Source organism: Mesoplodon mirus, assembly GCF_964341445.2.
Source record: "Mesoplodon mirus genome assembly, chromosome: 1".
In the NCBI taxonomy this organism is placed as follows: domain Eukaryota; kingdom Metazoa; phylum Chordata; class Mammalia; order Artiodactyla; family Ziphiidae; genus Mesoplodon; species Mesoplodon mirus.
Window position 1 is genome coordinate 57,224,406 of NC_138976.1, and position 20,455 is coordinate 57,244,860.

General features: G+C 38.0%; 1 protein-coding gene across 6 annotated transcripts in view; it reads right to left on the bottom strand.

Annotated features, from left to right (window-relative positions):
• The window catches only part of FOCAD (focadhesin), a 318,435-nt gene that overhangs the window by 11,610 nt on the left and 286,370 nt on the right, over positions 1-20,455 (bottom strand). For 5 of the 6 annotated variants that reach the window (XR_014293267.1, XM_082612332.1, XM_082612335.1 and 2 more), the window contains 6 exons: positions 11,445-11,573; positions 9,185-9,300; positions 6,369-6,629; positions 5,299-5,388; positions 1,809-1,986; positions 160-257 (listed from right to left, as the gene is read on the bottom strand). Coding sequence is in view for 5 of the 6 variants with exons in the window: in XM_082612332.1 (XP_082468458.1) it covers positions 160-257; positions 1,809-1,986; positions 5,299-5,388; positions 6,369-6,629; positions 9,185-9,300; positions 11,445-11,573 (872 nt within the window). In the remaining variant the exon portion in view is untranslated. Of the gene's footprint in view, positions 1-159; positions 258-1,808; positions 1,987-4,477; positions 4,586-5,298; positions 5,389-6,368; positions 6,630-9,184; positions 9,301-11,444; positions 11,574-20,455 lie in introns of those variants that run through there. The other variant, XM_082612336.1, reaches the window with a different exon arrangement.

The following is a 20,455-nucleotide window of genomic DNA, read 5'->3' on the forward strand; positions in this document are numbered from 1 at the left end:
CATCCATTTCCTTGTGACGTCAGATAATTGCCATCCTTGTTTCCCAAAAATAAAAGGAAGGAAGGAAAGAAAGCTGCAAGCAGCAACGTGTTCCTCTTTTGGGAGAGTAAATATCCTCTATATTTTAAGGAAGCCACAAATGACTCCTCTACATTTTACCTCGTTAAGAGCCACGTTCTGAACAGACGCTGACTGGTAAGCAACATTTCTGATATAACCCATCAGTTCCAAGAGCCACTCCATTCTCTTCAACACGCCTGAAACAAAAGGATATTTCTTACCAGACCATGGTTTTCCTTTGCAATGTAAAACAGATCAGCGATTACCATCATAATTAAAGCAGAACACCCGCCAAGGACTCTGTGCGACAGTTTCAAGTCCTTTAATGGTACCTGAGACTTGTGCTCACCCGTGAGAGAGTTTCTGATACTATTCACATCAGATGACCATATTTTGGTCTTTATTTTTAAAAGCTAATATATTCTTCAAATCTGTGATAAAATGGTGAAATGCATTTATTGGAGTTGCTCAACATGAAACACACTAGGAGAAACTGGGCATGCCAACTAGTTAGTAGTGTTAAATCTTTGATAACTAGTTGTTTTTATAGTCCTCCCTTGCTTAAATATTCCCAATTTATGCAAAAATCATAAAGAATACCTATCCTAAAGACATTAAAAAAAACAACAAAACCCAGCTATTACAGGCTAACTGGAGAACAAACATCAACATGAATATTAATTTTTCCTTTAAAAAAATGAGGATTTTCAGCACAGCAGAGACTACATGGAAACGTCTTAAAATTTAGTGCATGAGAGGAAAATGGGAACTAAATTTGAAGGCCAGCTAGTTAGGACCAAAGGCAATATCAAATTTGTTTCCTTCATGTATCTTCATGCTTAATAGGGAATACCTGCTAGTTTTCTGCCTGATAAATACACTTTTGAGTTAGAGTAAAAAATCTCATTCCTCATCACAGGTTCACTTTTCACTGGGCTGGCACTTCTGTGGACATGAGACAACTCTCTCAGTTGCCAAAGAGGATGATGAATCAAAATTTCCTACACAGTCTTGCAAAGAGTATTACAATTGTATTTGTCAGTTTTCTCTCAAAGGCTTCAAGATACAAGAGATGGGGATGATGGGTCACAAGGGCCTCCCAGCCACGTCTGATCTGCTGAAGCCAGATGCCTTCAGGACCTGAATGTAGACTTGAGAAATTATAAGCATATGACCAAAGGCATGGAGGAGAAATGAGGGAGCTCCCTCTTTAGATGATTATTAAAGTATAAATGTCTAAAATGGTCTAAAAGTTGCACCATTCATTAGCAGAGCTTCAGGCCTGCAGCTTCTGGCTTGAGGATGTAGTAAGGGTGTCCATATTTTATTCTTCTCACCCCTGAGAAGTTCTTCTATAGAATAACTAATTTGTTGTTGCTGCTTTCTTTTTCTCTTTGTAAAATGACCACCCAAAAGCCGTTTTCATGAAAACATCAGGGAGAATCAAACAGCATCCCTCTACTTGAGAAAGAAAGCAGGCAGAATCAACCTGATAAACTTGTTTATGTCTCTGAGGGCCTGGAGGGCCAAAGACAAGATAAAAGTCACCAGTAGAATTCATTCCCACCTCCAAAGAGTTGATGTGAGCTGTAACTGCTCGTTTCTATCCAAGGTGCTACTCATTTGGGGTTACAAGGCCTCGCCTGTGTCAAGAAGCACTAAACTAGTTAACTTGAGGAAACAATTACAACCTAAAAGATGGTAGGTACATCTTTCTGTTCCTGATGTTCGCCTCCAGCTGGTCTTACCGGTGTTGGCGTGGCTCACAATCCGTGCCTGGTATAAGCTGTGCAGTATCATCCAGGCCAGTGTGTCTTTTTCATGGTGCCGAACAGCAACACTGAGCACATCAGTCAAGCCCATCAAGGGGAATCGTCCTTGAGAGACCAAGTATAGTCTGACAAAGGCAGCCTTTTCTAGGCTGTTCTGCAAAAAAGCAAATTGTTCAGTTACTATTAAATTAACTGAAATTGTTATAGGACCTCAGGGCAAGGGCAAAAGACAAGGGGTGAGTTTGAAGTTGATTACCATTCCAAATGCTAAAACTGTTCGTTTCCTGCACTGTGTGACCTACCTGCCTGTGTGCTATATTAAAATGTACCTACAGACAGATGGTTGTAATGTCACCTCCTGTTTTCTCATACAAACCATAAATGATTTCAGGGGTTAACTGGTGAGGATAAATAGGAAAGATACACAAATAATGATAACTAACAAATACAGTACTTATTATGTGCCAGGCACCATTCTAAGCACTTAACCTGTGTTAATTTGGCACTTCACAAAGGGTGGTACACAGACCTATGGGGCACCCCAAGACCCTTTTAGAGGGTCTGTGAGGTCAAGCTATATTCATAATAAGACCCCAAACTGTAGTAATGTTCATTGTATTTTTCACTGACACTTGCAATTTTTTAAAAAGCTAGTTTCATTTAAAATATCCTTTAAACAATAAAAATTACTAGTTTTGTTAAACCTCTGCCCTTGAGTACATCTTTGTAATATTCTGCATGACCAAATGGGAAGTATGCATAAAAGACTTGTGCTGCATCCCCAAGTGTGATGGTCATCTCAAGGAGAAAGTTGTGAGAGTGAGTTGTGAGCTGAAATAGCCACTCTACTCATGGAACGCCATTTAGTTGAAAAGAATAATTGATGGACAAACTATGGTTATGAAAACTGAGTATTTGATTATTTTTTAAAAGTGAAGGAAGTAAGACTGTCACTTCAAGGAAAATACTTGACAGTATTTATTGCCAATGATAAAATGTGAGCTTTTAAGTGAAAATTAGATTTTTGGAAAATCTGTATCTGCTACTATGACTTTAGTAGCAGATACGTAAAAGACTTCTGATGAAGTTGCTGGTGATACTGACAAATGTGATGTTTTGATATTTTATAATGAAATGTACCAACATTTGGAAGATTTTCAAAATTTAGTGACTCAGTATTTTCCAAATGACCAATATATCTTACAAATCTTGCAATAATATCTTACAAAATCATGCATTGGTAAAAGACCCAGAGTGCAAATGACCAATGGATTTTAATGTAACAGAGTATGTGAAGTTCACTGATATGGTTTCAGATTCCACATTTCAACTAACCTATAAGAAACCAACGCTTGCTGAGTTTTGGTACAGTATCAACGAAAGACATCCCCAATTATCAGAAAAGACTGTTAACACACTCTTCCCCATTCCACCTATGTATCTGTGTGAGGCTGGATTTTCTTCACATACTTCACCCAAACAACATCACAACAGATTGAATGAAGCAGCAGCTGTGAGAATCCAGCTGTCTTCTGTTAAGCCAGACAATAAAGAGACTTACAAAAATGTAAAACAATGCCACTTTCTCACTAATTTGTTTTTTGGAAAATAGTTTTGTCTTACATATGTTAAGATGCAATGGGTTTATTATTATTACTTTTAAGTAAATATTTTAATTTTTTTCTAGTTTTAATTTCTAACATGGTAAATATTGACAGATATAACCCACATAAACAAAAGCTCTTTGGCATCCTCATTTAAGACACTAACGTAGTCCCGAGACCAAAAAGTTTGAGGACCACTGAATTACGCATTTAATTCTAACACTGAGCAATAGATTACTGTTACCACCCCTCCGTTACAGATGAGGAGACTGAAGCACAGAAGTTAGGCAACTTGCTTACTGCCACAGAGAGTAAGAGCTGAAACCCAAGGAGTCTGAGCTCTTCACCTGTACCTTCTTCTTACCTGTGTTCTTTCTAGAAATGAATAGAAAACATAGGGCTCAGCGGAACACATTAACTCTTTTGGGGACACCAGAACAGGACTTAGAATGTTCTAGTGACAATCTTCTGAATGGCATTTTAGAAACCCAAGTGAATAACACAGCAACTTTTAGCTCTAGGTACCCCAAAGTAAATTATATTAATTACTTTGAACAATGTAACATGAATATAACAAGTTGTAATAAATTACATGAACGTAATAATTATGATAATAAGTTATTACTGAGTACTTGCCTTGGGTCAGGCACTTTCCCAACAACTTAACATGGATTAAGCCATTTAACTCTCACAAAACAGCCCTAATAGGTAGGCGCTATTATCTCCCTTTTATAGATCAGGAAACCGAGGCAGAGAGAGGTTATGACACTTCACCAATGTCACGTTGCTAGTAAATGAGAGACTGGCTTTCATACTGGGGCAGTGAGGCTCCAGAGTCCACTCTCTCAAGCATTTCCTTATACTGCTTATCCTTGCTTAAAACAAACTAATCTCCAAAAGGCCGATATTCCAAATATTCTAACAGTGCTTCTCAAACCTTAGGATGAACCACAATCACCGGGAGGGACTGTTAAAACACACACCACTGGGCCTCCCTCCAGGGTTTCTGATTGAGTAGGTCCGGAGTGAGACTCCAGAATTTTCATTTCTCATCACTTGCCAGGCTGATGTTGTGGGTCCGTCGGCCACAGTTTGAGCATCACAGCTATACAATGCAGAGGATTCAAGGATTCAACTTAACAGGCCAACCTGCCATATAGTGAAATAAATGATAAGATGACCACCCACGATGTGAGGGCTCACTGTCCTCTAGACCTTTGGTATTACCTGGTATGCAGGGATGCCATTTGAATAAGTAGGTCCCATTGGGATGTACTTACTCTAAAAAATTATTCATTTTTTATCTGCAATTCAAATTTAACAAGGTATCTTGTATTATATTCTAAATCTGGCAACTTTACTCTTATGCTGCTTTTTGCTTATTTATCCTTTGATTCGGTATGGGTCTGAGAGGTACTTGTTAATTATCTTGTGTCAGTGATAATAGTGTTTGTTTTTCAATCAGCCACCTTTCTTCATTCCAAAAGGATAAGTATCAGGTGAAGAAAAATAAATGTGCCTACCACGCACCAGAAAGTTCTTTGGTCAGAATATTTCCATTCTTGTGGATTTTGTATTGAAGATGTCCTGTACTTATTTTTGCTCATCAGTAACACTAAAATGTTCTTGACAAAGTGGGATTAATTAGGTTAAAAAGTTATTCATTCATCTATCCATTTATATAGTACTACATATCCAACCATACTAGGCTGGACATGAGACCCCACAGTGAAAAAGATAGTTTCCTGAAATTAGCCAGTAACAAATATGAAGCAAAGCTAGCTTCAGCCAAAAGGATACTATAATCATCTCAATTGTAATGTCCACCTCAATAATAAAAAAACACATAGATATGTTATTACCTCAGTAATCTGGGCAACCCGATTGGCTTCATCGTCTGTCATTTCCGAGAGGCATTTTGCTACACTGATATACAGCTCTAGATCGTTTCTCTGGTAAAGAAAAATCCAAAGCATGTCAAAATACAGTGTAAAATAACACGTATATTCTCAATGTTCTGACAAAATCATTAGATTTGCTTATCTCCACGAACAGCAGCTGATGAGATTTTAATCTTAACCAAGCCAAAACTCGTGGCCAATTTTTATCATTTAAAAAAATCTTTCCTGTTATTGCATGTATTTCGTTTGACTGTACTTTTTTCTCCTTATCAGAACCCATCATTCCAAATGGATTTTTAACTTCTTTGTACAACTACGTTTCAGAAGTCTACTGGGGGAGAGGCAAGGCTAGTATTAAGTCACTTGATGTAAATAGTGGGTCGGACAATACGCCCAAGGACTCCCCAGGTGTAAAGTATAAGGGTTTCTTTTTTTTATTTTTTAAGTTTATTTATTTATGGCTCAGTTGGGTCTTTCTTGCTGCGCCAGGGCTTTCTCTAGTTGCAGCGAGTGGGAGCTACTCTTCGTTGCAGTGGCTTCTCTTGTTGCGGAGCACGGGCTCTAGGCGTGTGGGCTTCAGTAGTTGTGGCTCACGGGCTCCAGAGCGCAGGCTCAGTGGTTGTGGCATAAGGGCTTAGTTGCTCCATGGCATGTGGGATCTTCCCGGACCAGGGCTCGAACCCATGTCCCCAGCATTGGCAGGCGGATTCTTAACCACTGCGCCACCAGGGAAGCCCAACTGTGAGGATTTCTGAACGTGCTCATCTTCTACAGGCATTTGGTAAAAGGCCTAAGAGCAAACTTCCTGGTGCCGCACTGGTTAACCGACTTCTGAGCGTGCTCAAAACTTTGGTTCTAAATATTCAACCTCAATTTAGATCTTGGAAGCAAACATTCTTAGTGAAGAATGTGGTTATTTCTTGCTAGCCTTCCCACCACATTCTTAAAACATATACCTCCCTGCTTTGCCAAAAGGCTTTAAAAAATCCCAAACATAAATTGTCAGGAATGTAAATATTTTTGTTCCTCACCCGAATCTTATTTGGCAGAAGGTCAAAAATTTTCCCAGTAGCTTTGCTGAGCAGACTCCAGAGGTGGTAGGCAGGGCTGGGCTGTTTCATGGCCTGGCTCAGACCCTGTAAGGCACTCGGACATAACTCAGGTTTGGAGAGTGGGGAAGCTGCTTTAAAAACTGTCACCATTAAGCTTTCAACAAAACCCACGATCTGTTCATCAGAGACGTGTTTTATCCATGAAGGCACAGATAGCAGGAGGTATTTCTTGATATTCAGCTGAAAGCAAAACAGAGGAGGTCAGATGTAAACAGGCAAGTCTGGGTTTGTAATGCTCAAAACCTCTAGGTCATCACTGTGTTTTTAAGATAAAAGGTTCAGGTGAAAGATAAAAAGTTCAGGTTGTTTCTTAGACCCTCATTTCCCCACAGCTTCATGGTCCAATGGACCACCGATGCATGTAATTTTAGCAGCTGCGGTGACTTCTGATCCAGGGTGACTCGTGTGGATATATGGTATCTGCCAATTCATCTGTGAACTACTCAGCTTAAACCTTGGATCTCTTCAGCGAGGGGAATAAAATGCTACTTCTAAAAGAACATGACAGTTGCTATTCAGTCTTAAAAGGTCACATTCTCTGGCAAGAAAAGCTCCTGAAGATGAAGGCTCAACTGCTGGAAATCAACTAAACAGAATATCTAATATTATTCATTTCTTCTTCTGAGGAAGAATAAAGAAATAATGAGGGGAACTGGCATTCTGGGGCCATTTCTGAGCAAAGAAGAACCAGCTGAGCGTGTGGAACTGACCATAGCATCTTAGAGTTCAGGAGAGCTAAGAAGGGGCATAGTTAATGATAGCTGTGAGCCACAGACTTTGAGAAGGCAGGCTTCAAAAATTCTTAGAAACATTAAGTATGATACTAAAGGAGCAGCAAGTCTAAAAGAAGTGCTTTAAAAAATAAAATCTGACAAAAACCAGTAAATTTCAAAAAAAGATCAATGTAGCTTCATGAGTTACAGAAGATTTCATGTTAAAAAACATGCCATTTCAGATCATTTTTTAAATGAGCAGGTACATAATTTAAAAATGAATTTACAAACTTAATTTGTTAATTAACAAAGATAATAAGAAAGGTTCCTAATCAAGGACAAATGCAAAAAAAAAAATAGGACAGATCTAAAAGAGAAATGGAAGGATAACTAAAACCTAGAAAAATGTCTGAGATCAAAAAAACAGGCTGTTAGAATTATAGATGATTCAAAAGGAAGGAAGCATTAACAGAACAGTGTTCAAGATACAGGCTTTTGAGTCAGCCGGACTCTTCCATTTATTTGCTATGTAAACTTTGCTTAACCTCCATTTGCTTCAGTTTATCAACCTATAAAAAGGAAATAAAATCTACTTCTCAAAAGTGAAATAAGCCAGACACAAAAGATATAATACTGTACAATTCCATTCTAAAGAATTTCTAAAGTTTATATGAAATTTAAATTTATATGAAAGTTCTTTAAAGAAGGCAAAATTATAGAGACGAAAAGAAGAGTGGTAGCCTGAGTCTGAGACTGGGAGTGGGGATTAACTATAAGTAGGCACGATGGAACTTTTTGGGGTGATGGAAATATTATTGGTGATGGATGAAAATATATAAATGTACTAAGACTCATCAAATTATACACTTAAAATAGCCATATTTTATGGAATATAAATTATAACTCAATAGAGCTGTAAAAAAAAAATTGGCCTGTCACGGTTGAAGAGAGATTAAATCTGATGTCTGAAAGTACTCATTGAGTGCTTACCAGCAGCAGGTACATAACAAGTGCTCATTAAGTGGTAGCTAAATGGGAGCTGTTTGGAACAGACAGGTAATAACAGCTGATGGAAAGGATGCAGACCTCAGTAACACTGACCTTCAATTAAAAAGAATCAGGAGATGTAGGAAATCTTAAAAAAAAAAAAAGTACAGAGTAGAGACTAAAGCCAAAAGACCGAGGAAATAATAAGAGGGTTTTGCACTATCCTCAAAGAATTAAAGCCTCCTAGAATAGAAGAATAACAAAGAGGAGATCATTTAGCTTATAATTAATTGGTAAACCTCTAAGGAATCATGGAATGTGGTGGGTTTTTTTTTTTTTGGTCCTACCTTGAAATGTACCCCAAATTATACATCTTTACTAATTTCACATCTTTAAATAATCTCACCCTATTCTTCCTACCTACCCTTAGTCTATACCCTGGAAGGTGCTGGCCCCCTCTATCATAAATACCAGGCTAGATCACTTCTCCCTCAGCACTTTACTCAAGCTGAACACCATTGGCAGAGATGTTCTACTCTCTCCACATACACCTTCCCACTTACATTCCCTTGTGTCTCTAACTTGATGCCTAATGAAATCCTACCAAGCCTTCAAGGCTCGCCTTAATTGCTGCCTTTCTGTGAAAGGGAGGGGATCATTTATCCAGTGCATGTGGATTTGCCTTTCTTTTAAGACCCACTGAAACGACTGCATATCATATAAACAAACCCAGGTTCCAATAACTCTACAACTTTCTACCTGTATGGTCTTGAGAAAGGAATTTTAATATCTCTGATCATCACTGTCCCTTTTTCTTGTAATAAATGGTAGCTGAAAGCATGAATGGTGATGGCTATGGCAGAGTTCTGTGTCCCACAATTTTCCAATTTGCTGTCCAGCTATTGTCAAGTCCTCACTCTTTGTGAAATCCCATTTGTCCACTCTTGACTTTGAAAGCTCACACACAAATGAATGTTGATCTCCCCCAAAAGAACCACATCCTCCTGTTGCTCAGCATCCTTAATTACTACATACACTCAGACCATGGATCAGTGGCGGCATCACCCATATTCCCAACAGTGCAGCTACATTCTGGGATGACTGAGCCTGGGTCACCATAATTTCAAGACACAGTTGCTGAATCTCTTCACCTGAAAGAGAAGAAAGGAAAAAAATATCTGTAATATAGCTGCTTCTCTTAACTCATATTCAGTTTTCAATGTCTGAAATCAGACATCTAAAGGTAAAAGAACTTGTGTGTGATGTCTAAAGGTAATGGAACTTCAGCAAACCATAATGTATTTCAAGAGACGTTTTTAGTTACGAAGCAAAAGAACATACCCACTGTATCAGAGGCCTGAGTCTTGGAACTGGCAAGGATCTTGAAATAGCTCAGGAAAGTTCTCTTGTGATGTCTAGACAAACCTAAACACTAAAATACTATTAAAAAATAGAGAAAATTCTAGCTAAAAATCTCTTGTTTGTTTTTCTCTCTTCTCCATCTTACATTCAGCACATAGACAAATCTGGAAGGACTTAGAGATGTATCCACATTCTCTAGTGACCCAGTCTTTTTAAGCCTGATCCCAGTCGGCAGATGCATCTTCCCAACCAGACCTTTTCTTCTTTTTACTAAGGATTTTTACTAAAACACCAACATCTTCAGTATAGCACACAAAAGCAGGGGAGGGGCAGGGGAACATATTTTTCTGGAAACATAGTATGGTGAGATCTGGAAGCATAGTATGGTGAGATCATATCTTATATAGGATTAGGTTCAAATGAAAATTGTGTTCAGTCAAAATAATCTTTGATTATCCCTTAAACTGTACATAAATTATAGTATACAAATCTTTTTGTATATCATATGTAAGTAAGCACCTATTGTAAAAGAGCACTCATAGCAAATACACACACATGTACAATTTATAGCACTGTTAAAACTTGTTCTCCTTTTTTTTTTTTTTTTGGAAGTGGGGGGCAAATACATGCAGCTAAATTTGCCTATGCTAATACTCTAACTCCATAATAGAGGTTGCTGTGGACAAACTGAGATGTGCATTCCCTTTGCCTCTCACCACAAAGTACCTGTGGTAAACAGAATAATGGCCCCCAAAGATGCCTATATCTAATCCCCAGAACTTGTGAATATGTTCTCTTGTATGGCAGAGGAACTTTGCAGATGTGATTAAGGTTAAAGACTTTGAGATAAGGAGATTATCCTCGATTATTGAAATAGACCCATTAATCACATGAATTCTTAAATATGGAAAACCTTTCCTGTCTTCACAGAACCAGAAAGATGACAGCATGAGAGGTCTTCAGCCCTCTGTTGTTTGCTTTGAAGATGGAAAAAGGGGGCCACAAGGAGTATGGGCATTCTCTAGAAGCTGGAAATGGAAGGGGAATGGATTCTCCCTGTCTTAGTCTGTTTGGACTGTTATAACAAAACACTACAGACTGGGTAGTTTATAAACAACAGGAATTTATTTCTCACAGTTCTGATGGCTGGAAGTCCGAGACCAGGGTGCCAACATGGTTGGGTTCCGGTGAAAGCCCTTTTCTAGGTTGCAGACTGCTGATTTCTTGCTGTGTCCTCACATTGTGGAAGGGACTGGGGAGCTCTGTGGGGTCTCTTTTACAAGGGCACTAATCCCATTCATGAGGGCTCCACCCTCACTACCTAATCACCCTCAAAGGCCCCACCCTCTAATACCATCCCATTGAGGTTTAGGTTCTCAACATATGAATTTTCAGGGAACACAAACATTCAGGCCACATCACTCCCCTGGGCAACTAGGAAGGAATGCTGTTCTGTGGATATCTTGATCTTAGCCCAGTGAGAACCATGTTGGACTTCTGACCTACAGAACTATAAGATAATAAATTTGTGTTGTTTCAAGCCACTAAGTCTGTGGTAATTTGTTACAGCACTAATAGAAAACTAATACAGCATCCCATAGGGCATTTCCTTGAAACCTGGAGCTCTGAAAATGCAGCTTGATAACCATCAAACCAGGCTTTCTGGGACCTGCACCACATACCCAGCGACATGCACCATCTCAGTCGAGTATTGTTTTGATGAGTGCATCTGGTCTGTGTCTTCAAACCTCCTCCCCCTCCCCCTCAGCTATTTAGAAAGTGACTCAATGAAAGTAACCCAGCTGTCCCATCCAAGGGAACAAACTTCAAGTACCCAGACGTCCATCCAGTCACTACCAATTGTGACACACAATTTTCTATTCAGGTCACATCCTAAAAGCAGAATCTGAAGACCTAATAACGTGATATTTACCGAAGTTTAGCCTCATAAGTGGAGAGAGAAGTGCAGCCCAGTTCACAGGAGGATACTGGTAGCTTTCTCCAACAGTTGCTATGGGTTTCATCACAACTTTGAGAAGGGAAGGAGGCACAGATTCAGGACCTGCAACAGAAAGGAAAAAAATAATAAAATACCTCAATAGCATCATGAAACTGGAACATGCCAACTTTCCCTCCTTTCTACTAGTTTCAAAGGATTTGGTATCACAGCTTCAATTGTGTTCAACCTTTCAATTCTCTGCCCTTAAAGTCAACCCCATTTGCTAGAAACTTTGCTCCCTCTGTTCTTCTCTCTCTTATTTGTCTCCAGTCTTTCCCTCTTGTCTGGATAGGAATATTCCACATTGCTATTTAACTCTCTTCCATGCTCTCTCATGTCTTTTCATTGAGCTTCCTACAAAGAGTAACTTACTCTACATTATGGCCTTATTGCTCACTCACTCCTTAATCCACTTCTAGAAGAGGAGACAATCACTACCACTCAGGTCCATCTCCTTCTCAGGAAAATTGTTTAACCTTCAGCCCCTGTGGCTCTAAATGGTACATTCTGTCCCATGTGATCCCTGCTTCTTCTTCTCCTCAGCCTGTGCCATGGCTGACTGATCCACAGGTGAGCACCGGATGTAACAGCTAATCCATAGGTTAACCAGCTATCTGTGACATAGCACCATGTTCTTTTCATTTTTTTTTCAGGTGGGAGGTAATTTGAAATTGAAAAAAATGAGACACTCTAGCAGTTCTAAGTGCAGACGTAAGGTGAAGCCAGGGTTGGAGTAGCCATTGAGGGCCATATACAAGTGAAGTTACAAGGAGGTCAGAAATGATGTATGAAAAAGTAGAAAGGAGAAACATAGGGAAAGGGAAAAGGAGAAACATATAAAAATGGGCAAAGAGTTTGAAGACATTTTCCCAAAGATGGTACACAAATGGCAACAAAGATATGAAAAGATGTTCAACATTACTAATCATCAGAGAAATGCAAATCAAAACCAAAATAAGATATCACCTCATAGCCATTAGGATGGCTACTATTTTAAAAAAAATAGAAAAAGTGTTGGTGAGGATGTAGAGAAATTGGAACCCTTGTGAACTTCTGGTGGGATTATAAAATAGAACTGTTATGGAAAACAGTATGGTGGCTCCTCAAAAAATTAAAAATAGACCTACCTTATGACCTAGCAATCCCATTTCCAAAAGAACTGAAAGTAGAGTTTCAATGAGATATTTGCATGCCCATGTTTGTAGCAGTACTATTTTTTTTGACAGTAAAAGTTACTTTATTTTTTATTTTTTTGTTTTGTTTTTAAAATTATATAATAATTTATTCACATAGTTCAAAAAGCAGAAATATCATTCTTATTTTTTAGGCAAATACAGCATATTATAACTCTCCGTTCTACTACACCTTATTTTTCTCACTTATTGATGTGTCTTAGAGTCCTTCCCTATTAGTACCTTTTTTTTTATACAGCAGGTTATTATTAGTCATCAATTTAATACACATCAGTGTATACACATCAATCTCAATCACCCAATTCATCCCACCACCACCACCACCACCCCCGCCACTTTCCCCCCTTGGTGTTCATACGTTTGTTCTCTACATCTGTGTTTCAATTTCTGCCCTGCAAACTGGTTCATCTGTACCATTTTTCTAGGTTCCACATACATGCGTTAATATATATTTGTTTTTCTCTTTCTGACTTACCTCACTCTGTATGACAGTCTCTAGATCCATCCATGTCTCAACAAATGACCCAGTTTTGTTCCTTTTTATGGCTGAGTAATATTCCATTGTATATATGTACCACAACTTCTTTATCCATTCATCTGTCGATCAGCATTTAAGTTGCTTCCATGACCTGGCTATTGTAAATAGTAATGCAATGAACATTGGGGTGCATGTGTCTTTTTGAATTGTGGTTTTCTCTGGGTATATGCCCACTAGTGGGATTGCCGGGCCATATGGTAATTCTATTTTTAGTTTTTTAAGGAACCTCCATACTGTTCTCCATAGTGGCTGTTATCAGTTTGCATTCCCAGCAACGGTGCAAGAGGGTTCCCTTTTCTCCACACCCTCTCCAGCATTTGTTGTTTGTAGATTTTCTGATGAAGCCCATTCTAACTGGTGTGAGGTGATACCTCACTGTGGTTTTGATTTGCATTTCTCTAATGATTAGTGATGTGAGCATGCTTTCATGTGTTTGTTGGCAATCTGTATATCTTCTCTGGAGTATTGTCTATTTAGGTCTTCTGCCCATTTTTTTGATTGGGTTTTTTGTTTTTTTGATACTGAGCTGCATGAGCTGCTTGTAAATTTTGGAGATTAATTCTTTGTCAGTTGCTTCATTTGCAAATATTTTCTCCCATTCTAAGGGTTGTCTTTTTGTCTTGTCTATGGTTTCCTTTGCTGTGCAAAAGCTTTGAAGTTTCATTAGGTCCCATTTGTTTATCTTTGTTTTTGTTTCCATTACTCTAGGATGTGGAACAAAAAAGATCTTGCTGTGATTTATGTCAAAGAGTGTTCTGCCTATGTTTTCCTCTAAGAGTTTGATAGTGTCCGGTCTTACATTTAGGTCTCGAATCCATTTTGAGTTTATTTTGTGTATGGTGTTAGGGAGTGTTCTAATTTTATTCTTTTATATGTAGCTATCCAGTTTTCCCAGCACCACTTATTGAAGAGACTGTCTTTTCTCCATTGTATATCCTTGCCTCCTTTGTCATAGATTAGTTGACCATAGGTATGTGGGTTTACCTCTGGGCTTTCTATCCTGTTCCATTAATCTATGTTTCTGTTTTTGTGCCAGTACCATATTGTCTTGATTACTGTAGCTTTGTAGTATAGTCTGAAGTCAGGGAGTCTGATTCCTCCAGCTCCATTTTTTCCCCTCAAGACTGCTTTGGCTATTCGGGGTGTTTTGTGTCTCCATACAAATTTTAAGATATTTTGTTCTAGTCCCATAAAAAATGCCATTGGTAATTTGTTAGGGATTGCACTGAATCTGTAGATTGCTTTGGGTAGTATAGTTGTTTTCACAACATTGATTCCTCCAATCCAAGAACATGGTATATCTCTCCATCTGCTGGTATCATCTTTAATTTCTTTCATCAGTGTCTTATAGTTTTCTGCATACAGGTCTTTTGTCTCCTTAGGTAGGATTATTCCTAGGTATTTTATTCTTTTTGTTGCAGTGGTAAATGGGAGTGTTTCCTTAATTTCTCGTTCAGATTTTTCATCATTAGTGTATAGGAATGCAAGAGATTTCTGTGCATTAATTTTGTATCCTGAAACTTTACCAAATTCATTGATTAGCTCTAATAGTTTTCTGGTGGCATATTTAGGATTCTCTATGTATAGTATCATGTCATCTGCAAACAGTGACAGCTTTACTTCTTCTTTTCCATTCTGTGTTCCTTTTATTTCTTTTTCTTCTCTGACTGCCATGGCTAGGATTTCCAAAACTATGTTGAATAATAGTAGTGAGAGTGGACATCCTTGTCTTGTTCCTGATCTTAGAGGAAATGCTTTCAGTTTTTCACCATTGAGAATGATGTTTGCTGTGGGTTTGTCGTATATGGCCTTTATTATGTTGAGGTAGGTTCCCTCTGTGCCCACTTTCTGGAGAGTTTTCTTCATAAATGGGTTTTGAATTTTGTCAAAAGCTTTTTCTGCATCTATTGAGATGATCATATGGTTTTATTCAATTTGTTAATATAGTGTATCACATTGATTGATTTCCGTATATTGAAGAATCCTTGCATTCCTGGGATAAATCCCACTTCATCATGGTGTATGATCCTTTTAATGTGCTGCTGGATTGTGTTTGCTAGTATTTTGTTGAGGATTTTTGCATCTATATTAATCAGTGATACTGGTCTGTAATTTTCTTTTTTTGTAGTATCTTTGCTGGTTTTGGTATCAGGGTGATGGTGGCCTCACAGAATGAGTCTGGAAGTGTTCCCTCCTCTGCAATTTTTTGCAAGAGTTTGAGAAGGAAGTGTGTTAGCTCGTCTCTAAATGTTTGATAGAATTCACCTGTGAAGCCATCAAGTCCTGGACTTTTGTTTGTTGGAAGAGTTTTAATCACAGTTTCAATTTCAATACCTGTAATTGGTCTGTTCATATTTTCTATTTCTTCCTGGTACAGTCTTGGAAGGTTATACCTTTCTAAGAATTTGTCCATTTCTTCCAGGTTGTCCATTTTATTGGCATAGAGTTGCTTGTAGTAGTCTCTTAGGATGCTTTGTATTTCAGCAGTGTCTGTTGTAACTTCTTTTTCATTTCTAATTTTGTTGATTTGAGTCCTCTCCCTCTTTTTCTTGATGAGGCTGGCTAATGGTTTATCAATTTTGTTTATCTTCTTAAAGAACCAGCTTTTAGTTTTATTGGTCTTTGCTATTGTTTTCTTTATTTCTATTTCATTTATTTCTGCTCTGATCTTTATGATTTCTTTCCTTCTGCTAATTTTGGGTTTTGTTTGTTCTTCTTTCTCTAGTTCCTTTAGGTGTAAGGTTAGATTATTTATTTGAGATTTTTCTTGTTTATTGAGGTAGGCTTCTATAGCTATAAACTTCCCTCTTAGAACTGCTTTTGCTGCATCCCACAGGTCTTGCATTGTTATGTGTTCATTGTCATTTGTCTCTAGGTATTTTTAAATTTCCTCTTTGATTTCTTCAGTGATCTCTTGGTTATTTAGTAATGAAGTGTTTAGCGTCCATGTGTTTGTGTTTTTTTACTCTTCCCCTGTAATTCATTTCTAATCTCATAGCATTGTGGTCAGAAAAGATGCCTGATATGATTTCAATTTTCTTAAATTTACTGAGGCTTGATTTGTGACCCAAGATGTGATCTATCCTGGAGAATGTTCCATGCACACTTGAGAAGAAAGTGTAATCTGCTGTTTTGGATGGAATGTCCTATAAATATCAATTAAATCTATCTGGTCTATTGTGTCATTTAAAGCTCCTGCTTTCCTTATTTATTTTCATTTTGCATGACGTGTCCATTGGTGTAAATGAGGTATTAAAGTCCCCCAGTATTATTGTGTTAGTGTCGATTTCCTCTTTTACAGCTGTTAGCAGTTGTGTTATGTATTGAGGTGCTCCTATGTTGGGTGCATATATATTTATAATTGTTACATCTTCTTCTTGGATTGATCCCTTGATCATTATGTAGTGTCCTTCCTTGTCTCTTGTAACATTCTTTATTTTAAAGTCTATTTTATCTGATATGAGTATTGCTACTCCAGCTTTCTTTTGATTTCCATTTGCATGGAATATCTTTTTCCATCCCCTCACTTTCAGCCTGTACGTGTCCCTAGGTCTTAAGTGGGTCTCTTGTAGACAGCATATATATGGGTCTTGTTTTTGTATCCATTCAGCAAGCCTGTGCCTTCTGGTTGGAGGATTTAATCCATTCACGTTTAAGGTAATTATCGATATGTATGTTCCTATGACCATTTTCTTAATTGTTTTGGGTTTGTTTTTGTAGGTCCTTTTCTTGTCTTGTGTTTCCTACTTAGGGAAGTTCCTTTAGCATTTGTTGTAGAGCTGGTTTGGTAGTGCTGAATTCTCTTAGCTTTTGCTTGTCTGTAAAGCTTTTGATTTCTCCATCAAATCTGAATGAGATCTTTGCCGGGTAGAGTAATCTTGGTTGTAGGTTCTTCCCTTTCATCACTTTAAGTATATTATGTCACTCCCTTCTGGCTTGTAGAGTTTCTGCTGAGAAATCAGCTGTTAATGTGGGAGTTCCCTTGTATGTTATTTGTCGTTTTTCCCTTGCTGCTTTCAATAATTTTTCTTTGTCTTTAATTTTTGCCAATTTGATTACTGTGTATCTCAGCGTGTTTCTTCTTGGGTTTATCCTGTATGGGACTCTCTGGGCTTCCTGGACTTGGGTGGCTATTTCCTTTCCCATGTTAGGTAAGTTTTCTACTATAATTTCTTCAAATGTTTTCTCAGGTCATTTCTCTCTCTCTTCTCCTTCTGGGACCCCTATAATGTGAATGTTGTTGCATTTAATGTTGTCCCTGAGGTCTCTTAGGCTGTCTTCATTTCTTTTCATTCTTTTTTCTTTATTCTGTTCTGCAGCAGTGAATTCCACCATTCTGCCTTCCAGGTCACTTATCCGTTCTTCTGCTATTGATTCCTTCTAGTGTAGTTTTTATTTCAGTTATTGTATTGTTTATCTCTGTTTGTTTGTTCTTTAATTCTTCTAGGTCGTTGTTAAAGATTTCTTACATCTTCTTGATCTTTGCCTCCATTGTTTTTCCGAGGTCCTGGATCATCTTCACTATCATAATTCTGAATTCTTTTTCTGGAAGGTTGCCTATCTCCACTTCATTTAGTTGTTTTTCTGGGGTTTTATATTGTTCCTTCATCTGGTACATAGCACTCTGCCTTTTCATCTTGTCCATCTTTCTGTGAATGTGGTTTTTGTTCCACACGCTGCAGGATTGTAGTTCTCCTTGCTTCTGCTGTCTGCCCTCTGGTGGATGAGGCTAAGAGGCTTGTGCAGGTTTCCTGATGGAGAGACTGCTGGTGGGCAGAGCTCAGTAAAACTTTAATCCACTTGACTGCTGATGGGCGGGGCTGGGTTCCCTCCCTGTTGGTTGTTTGGCCTGAGGCAACCCAACACTGGAGCCTACCTGGGCTCTTTGGTGGAACTAATGGCAGACTCTGGGAGGGCTCACGCCAAGGAGTACTCCCCAGAACTTCTGCTGCCCATGTCCTTGTCCCCGCAGTGAGCCACAGCCCCCACCTCCACCCCGCCTCTGCAGGAGATCCTCCAACACTAGCAGGTAGGTCTGGTTCAGTCTCCCCTGGGTTCACTGCTCCTTCCCCTGGGTCCCGATGCACACACTACTTTGTGGGTGCCCTCCAAGAGTGGAGTCTCTGTTTCCCTCAGTCCTGTAGAAGTCCTGCAAACAAATCCCACTAGCCTTCAAAGTCTGATTCTCTAAGAATTCCTCCTCCCATTGCCGGACCCCCAGGTTGGGAAGCCTGACGTGGGGCTCTTTAATCTCTTTCAGAAGGTAAAAGCAGAAGCAATACTACCTAACTCATTCCATGAGGATGGCATTACCCTAATAGCAAAAACAGACTAAGACATAAGAAAACTACAGATATTTCTTATGAACATAGATGCAAAAATCTTCAAGAAAATATTAGCAAATTAAATCCAACAATGTATGAAAAGAATTATACACCACAACCAAGTAGAACTTATCCCAGGTATGCAAGGCTGGTTCAACATTTGAAAATCAATTAATGTAATCTATCACATCAGTAGGCTAAAGAAGAAAAATCATATGAATATATATCAATAAATGAAGAAAAAGCATTTGACAAAATCCAGCACCCATTCATGATAAAAACTCTCAGTAAACTAGGAATAGAGGGCAACTTCATCAACTGGATAAAGCATATCTATAAAAAAAAACCTTCATCAACTAGATAAAGCATATCTATTTAAAAAAACAGCTAACATCATACTTATTGATGAAAAATTAGGATTAGGAACAAGGCAAGGATGTCTCTTCTCACCATGGCATTTCAATATTATATTGGAAGACCTAGCTTACACAATAAGACAAGAAAATTAAATAACAGGTATACTGATTGGGAAGGAAGATGCAGGTAACTAAGATTAGAAATGAAAGTGATGACATTTCTCTCAACCTTACAGAAATAAAAAGGATTATAAGAGAAAACTATGAAAAAGTTGTAACAAATTGGATAATCTAGATGAAATGGACAAATTCCTAAAAATACACAAATTACAAAAACCGACTCAAGAACAAATAGAAAATATGAACAGACCTATAACAAGTAAAGAGACTGAATCAGTAATCAAAGACCTCCTAACAAAGAAAAGTTCAGAACCAGATGGTTTTCCTAGTGAATTCTACCAAACACTTAAAGAAGAATTAACCCCAATCCTTCTCAGTTTCTTCCAAAAAACAGAAGAGGAGGGAATACTTCTTAGCTCATTCTATGGGACCAGCATTAGCCTGATACCAAAGCTAGATGAAGACAACACAATAAAAGAAAACTACAAACCACTCTTTGTTACGTATATAGATGTGTAAAATCTCAACAAAACACTAGTAAACTGAATCCAAGGGCATATTAAAAGGATTATACATGATGACCATGCAGGATTTATCCCAGGAATAAAAGTGTTATACAACATAAGAAAATCAATCAACGTAATATATACCACATTAACAGAATGAAGGGAGGAAAAACATATGATCATCTCAATTGACACAGAGAGCTTTTGATAAAATCCAACATTCTTTCATGACAAAAAAATACTCAGAAAATTAGGAATAGAATGGAATTATCTTAATATGATAAAGTGCATTTGTGAAAAAACCCACAGTGAAAATCATACTCAATGGTGCAAGACTGTAATCTTTTCCTCTACAATCAGGAACAAGACAAGGATGCTCACTGTCACCACTTTGTATTGGATGTTCTAACCAGAGCCATTAGGCAAGGAAAAGAAATAAAAGGCATCCAGATTGGAAAGGAAAAAGTAAAGCTATCTCTATTTGCAGATGACATGATCCTATACACAGAAAAAGAGAAGTCAGTAAAGTTACAGGGTATAAAATCAACAAGCAAAAATTAGTTGTGTTTCTATATCCCAGCAATGAATAATCTGAAAAGGAAATTAAGAAACAATTCCACATGCAATAGTACCCAAAAGAATAAAATATCGGGAAATAAATTTAACCAAGGTAAAAGACACACACACTGAAAGTACAAAACATTACTGAAAGAAGTAAAAGAAAATCTAAATAAATGGAAAGACATCTTGAGTTCATGGATTGGAATATTTAATATTGTTAAGATGATACTACTCAAAGCTATCTACAGATTCAACACAATACCTATCAAAATTTCAACAACCTTTTTTGCAGAAATGGAAAAGTTGATTCTCAAATTTATATGAAATTGCAAGGGGGCCCAAATAGT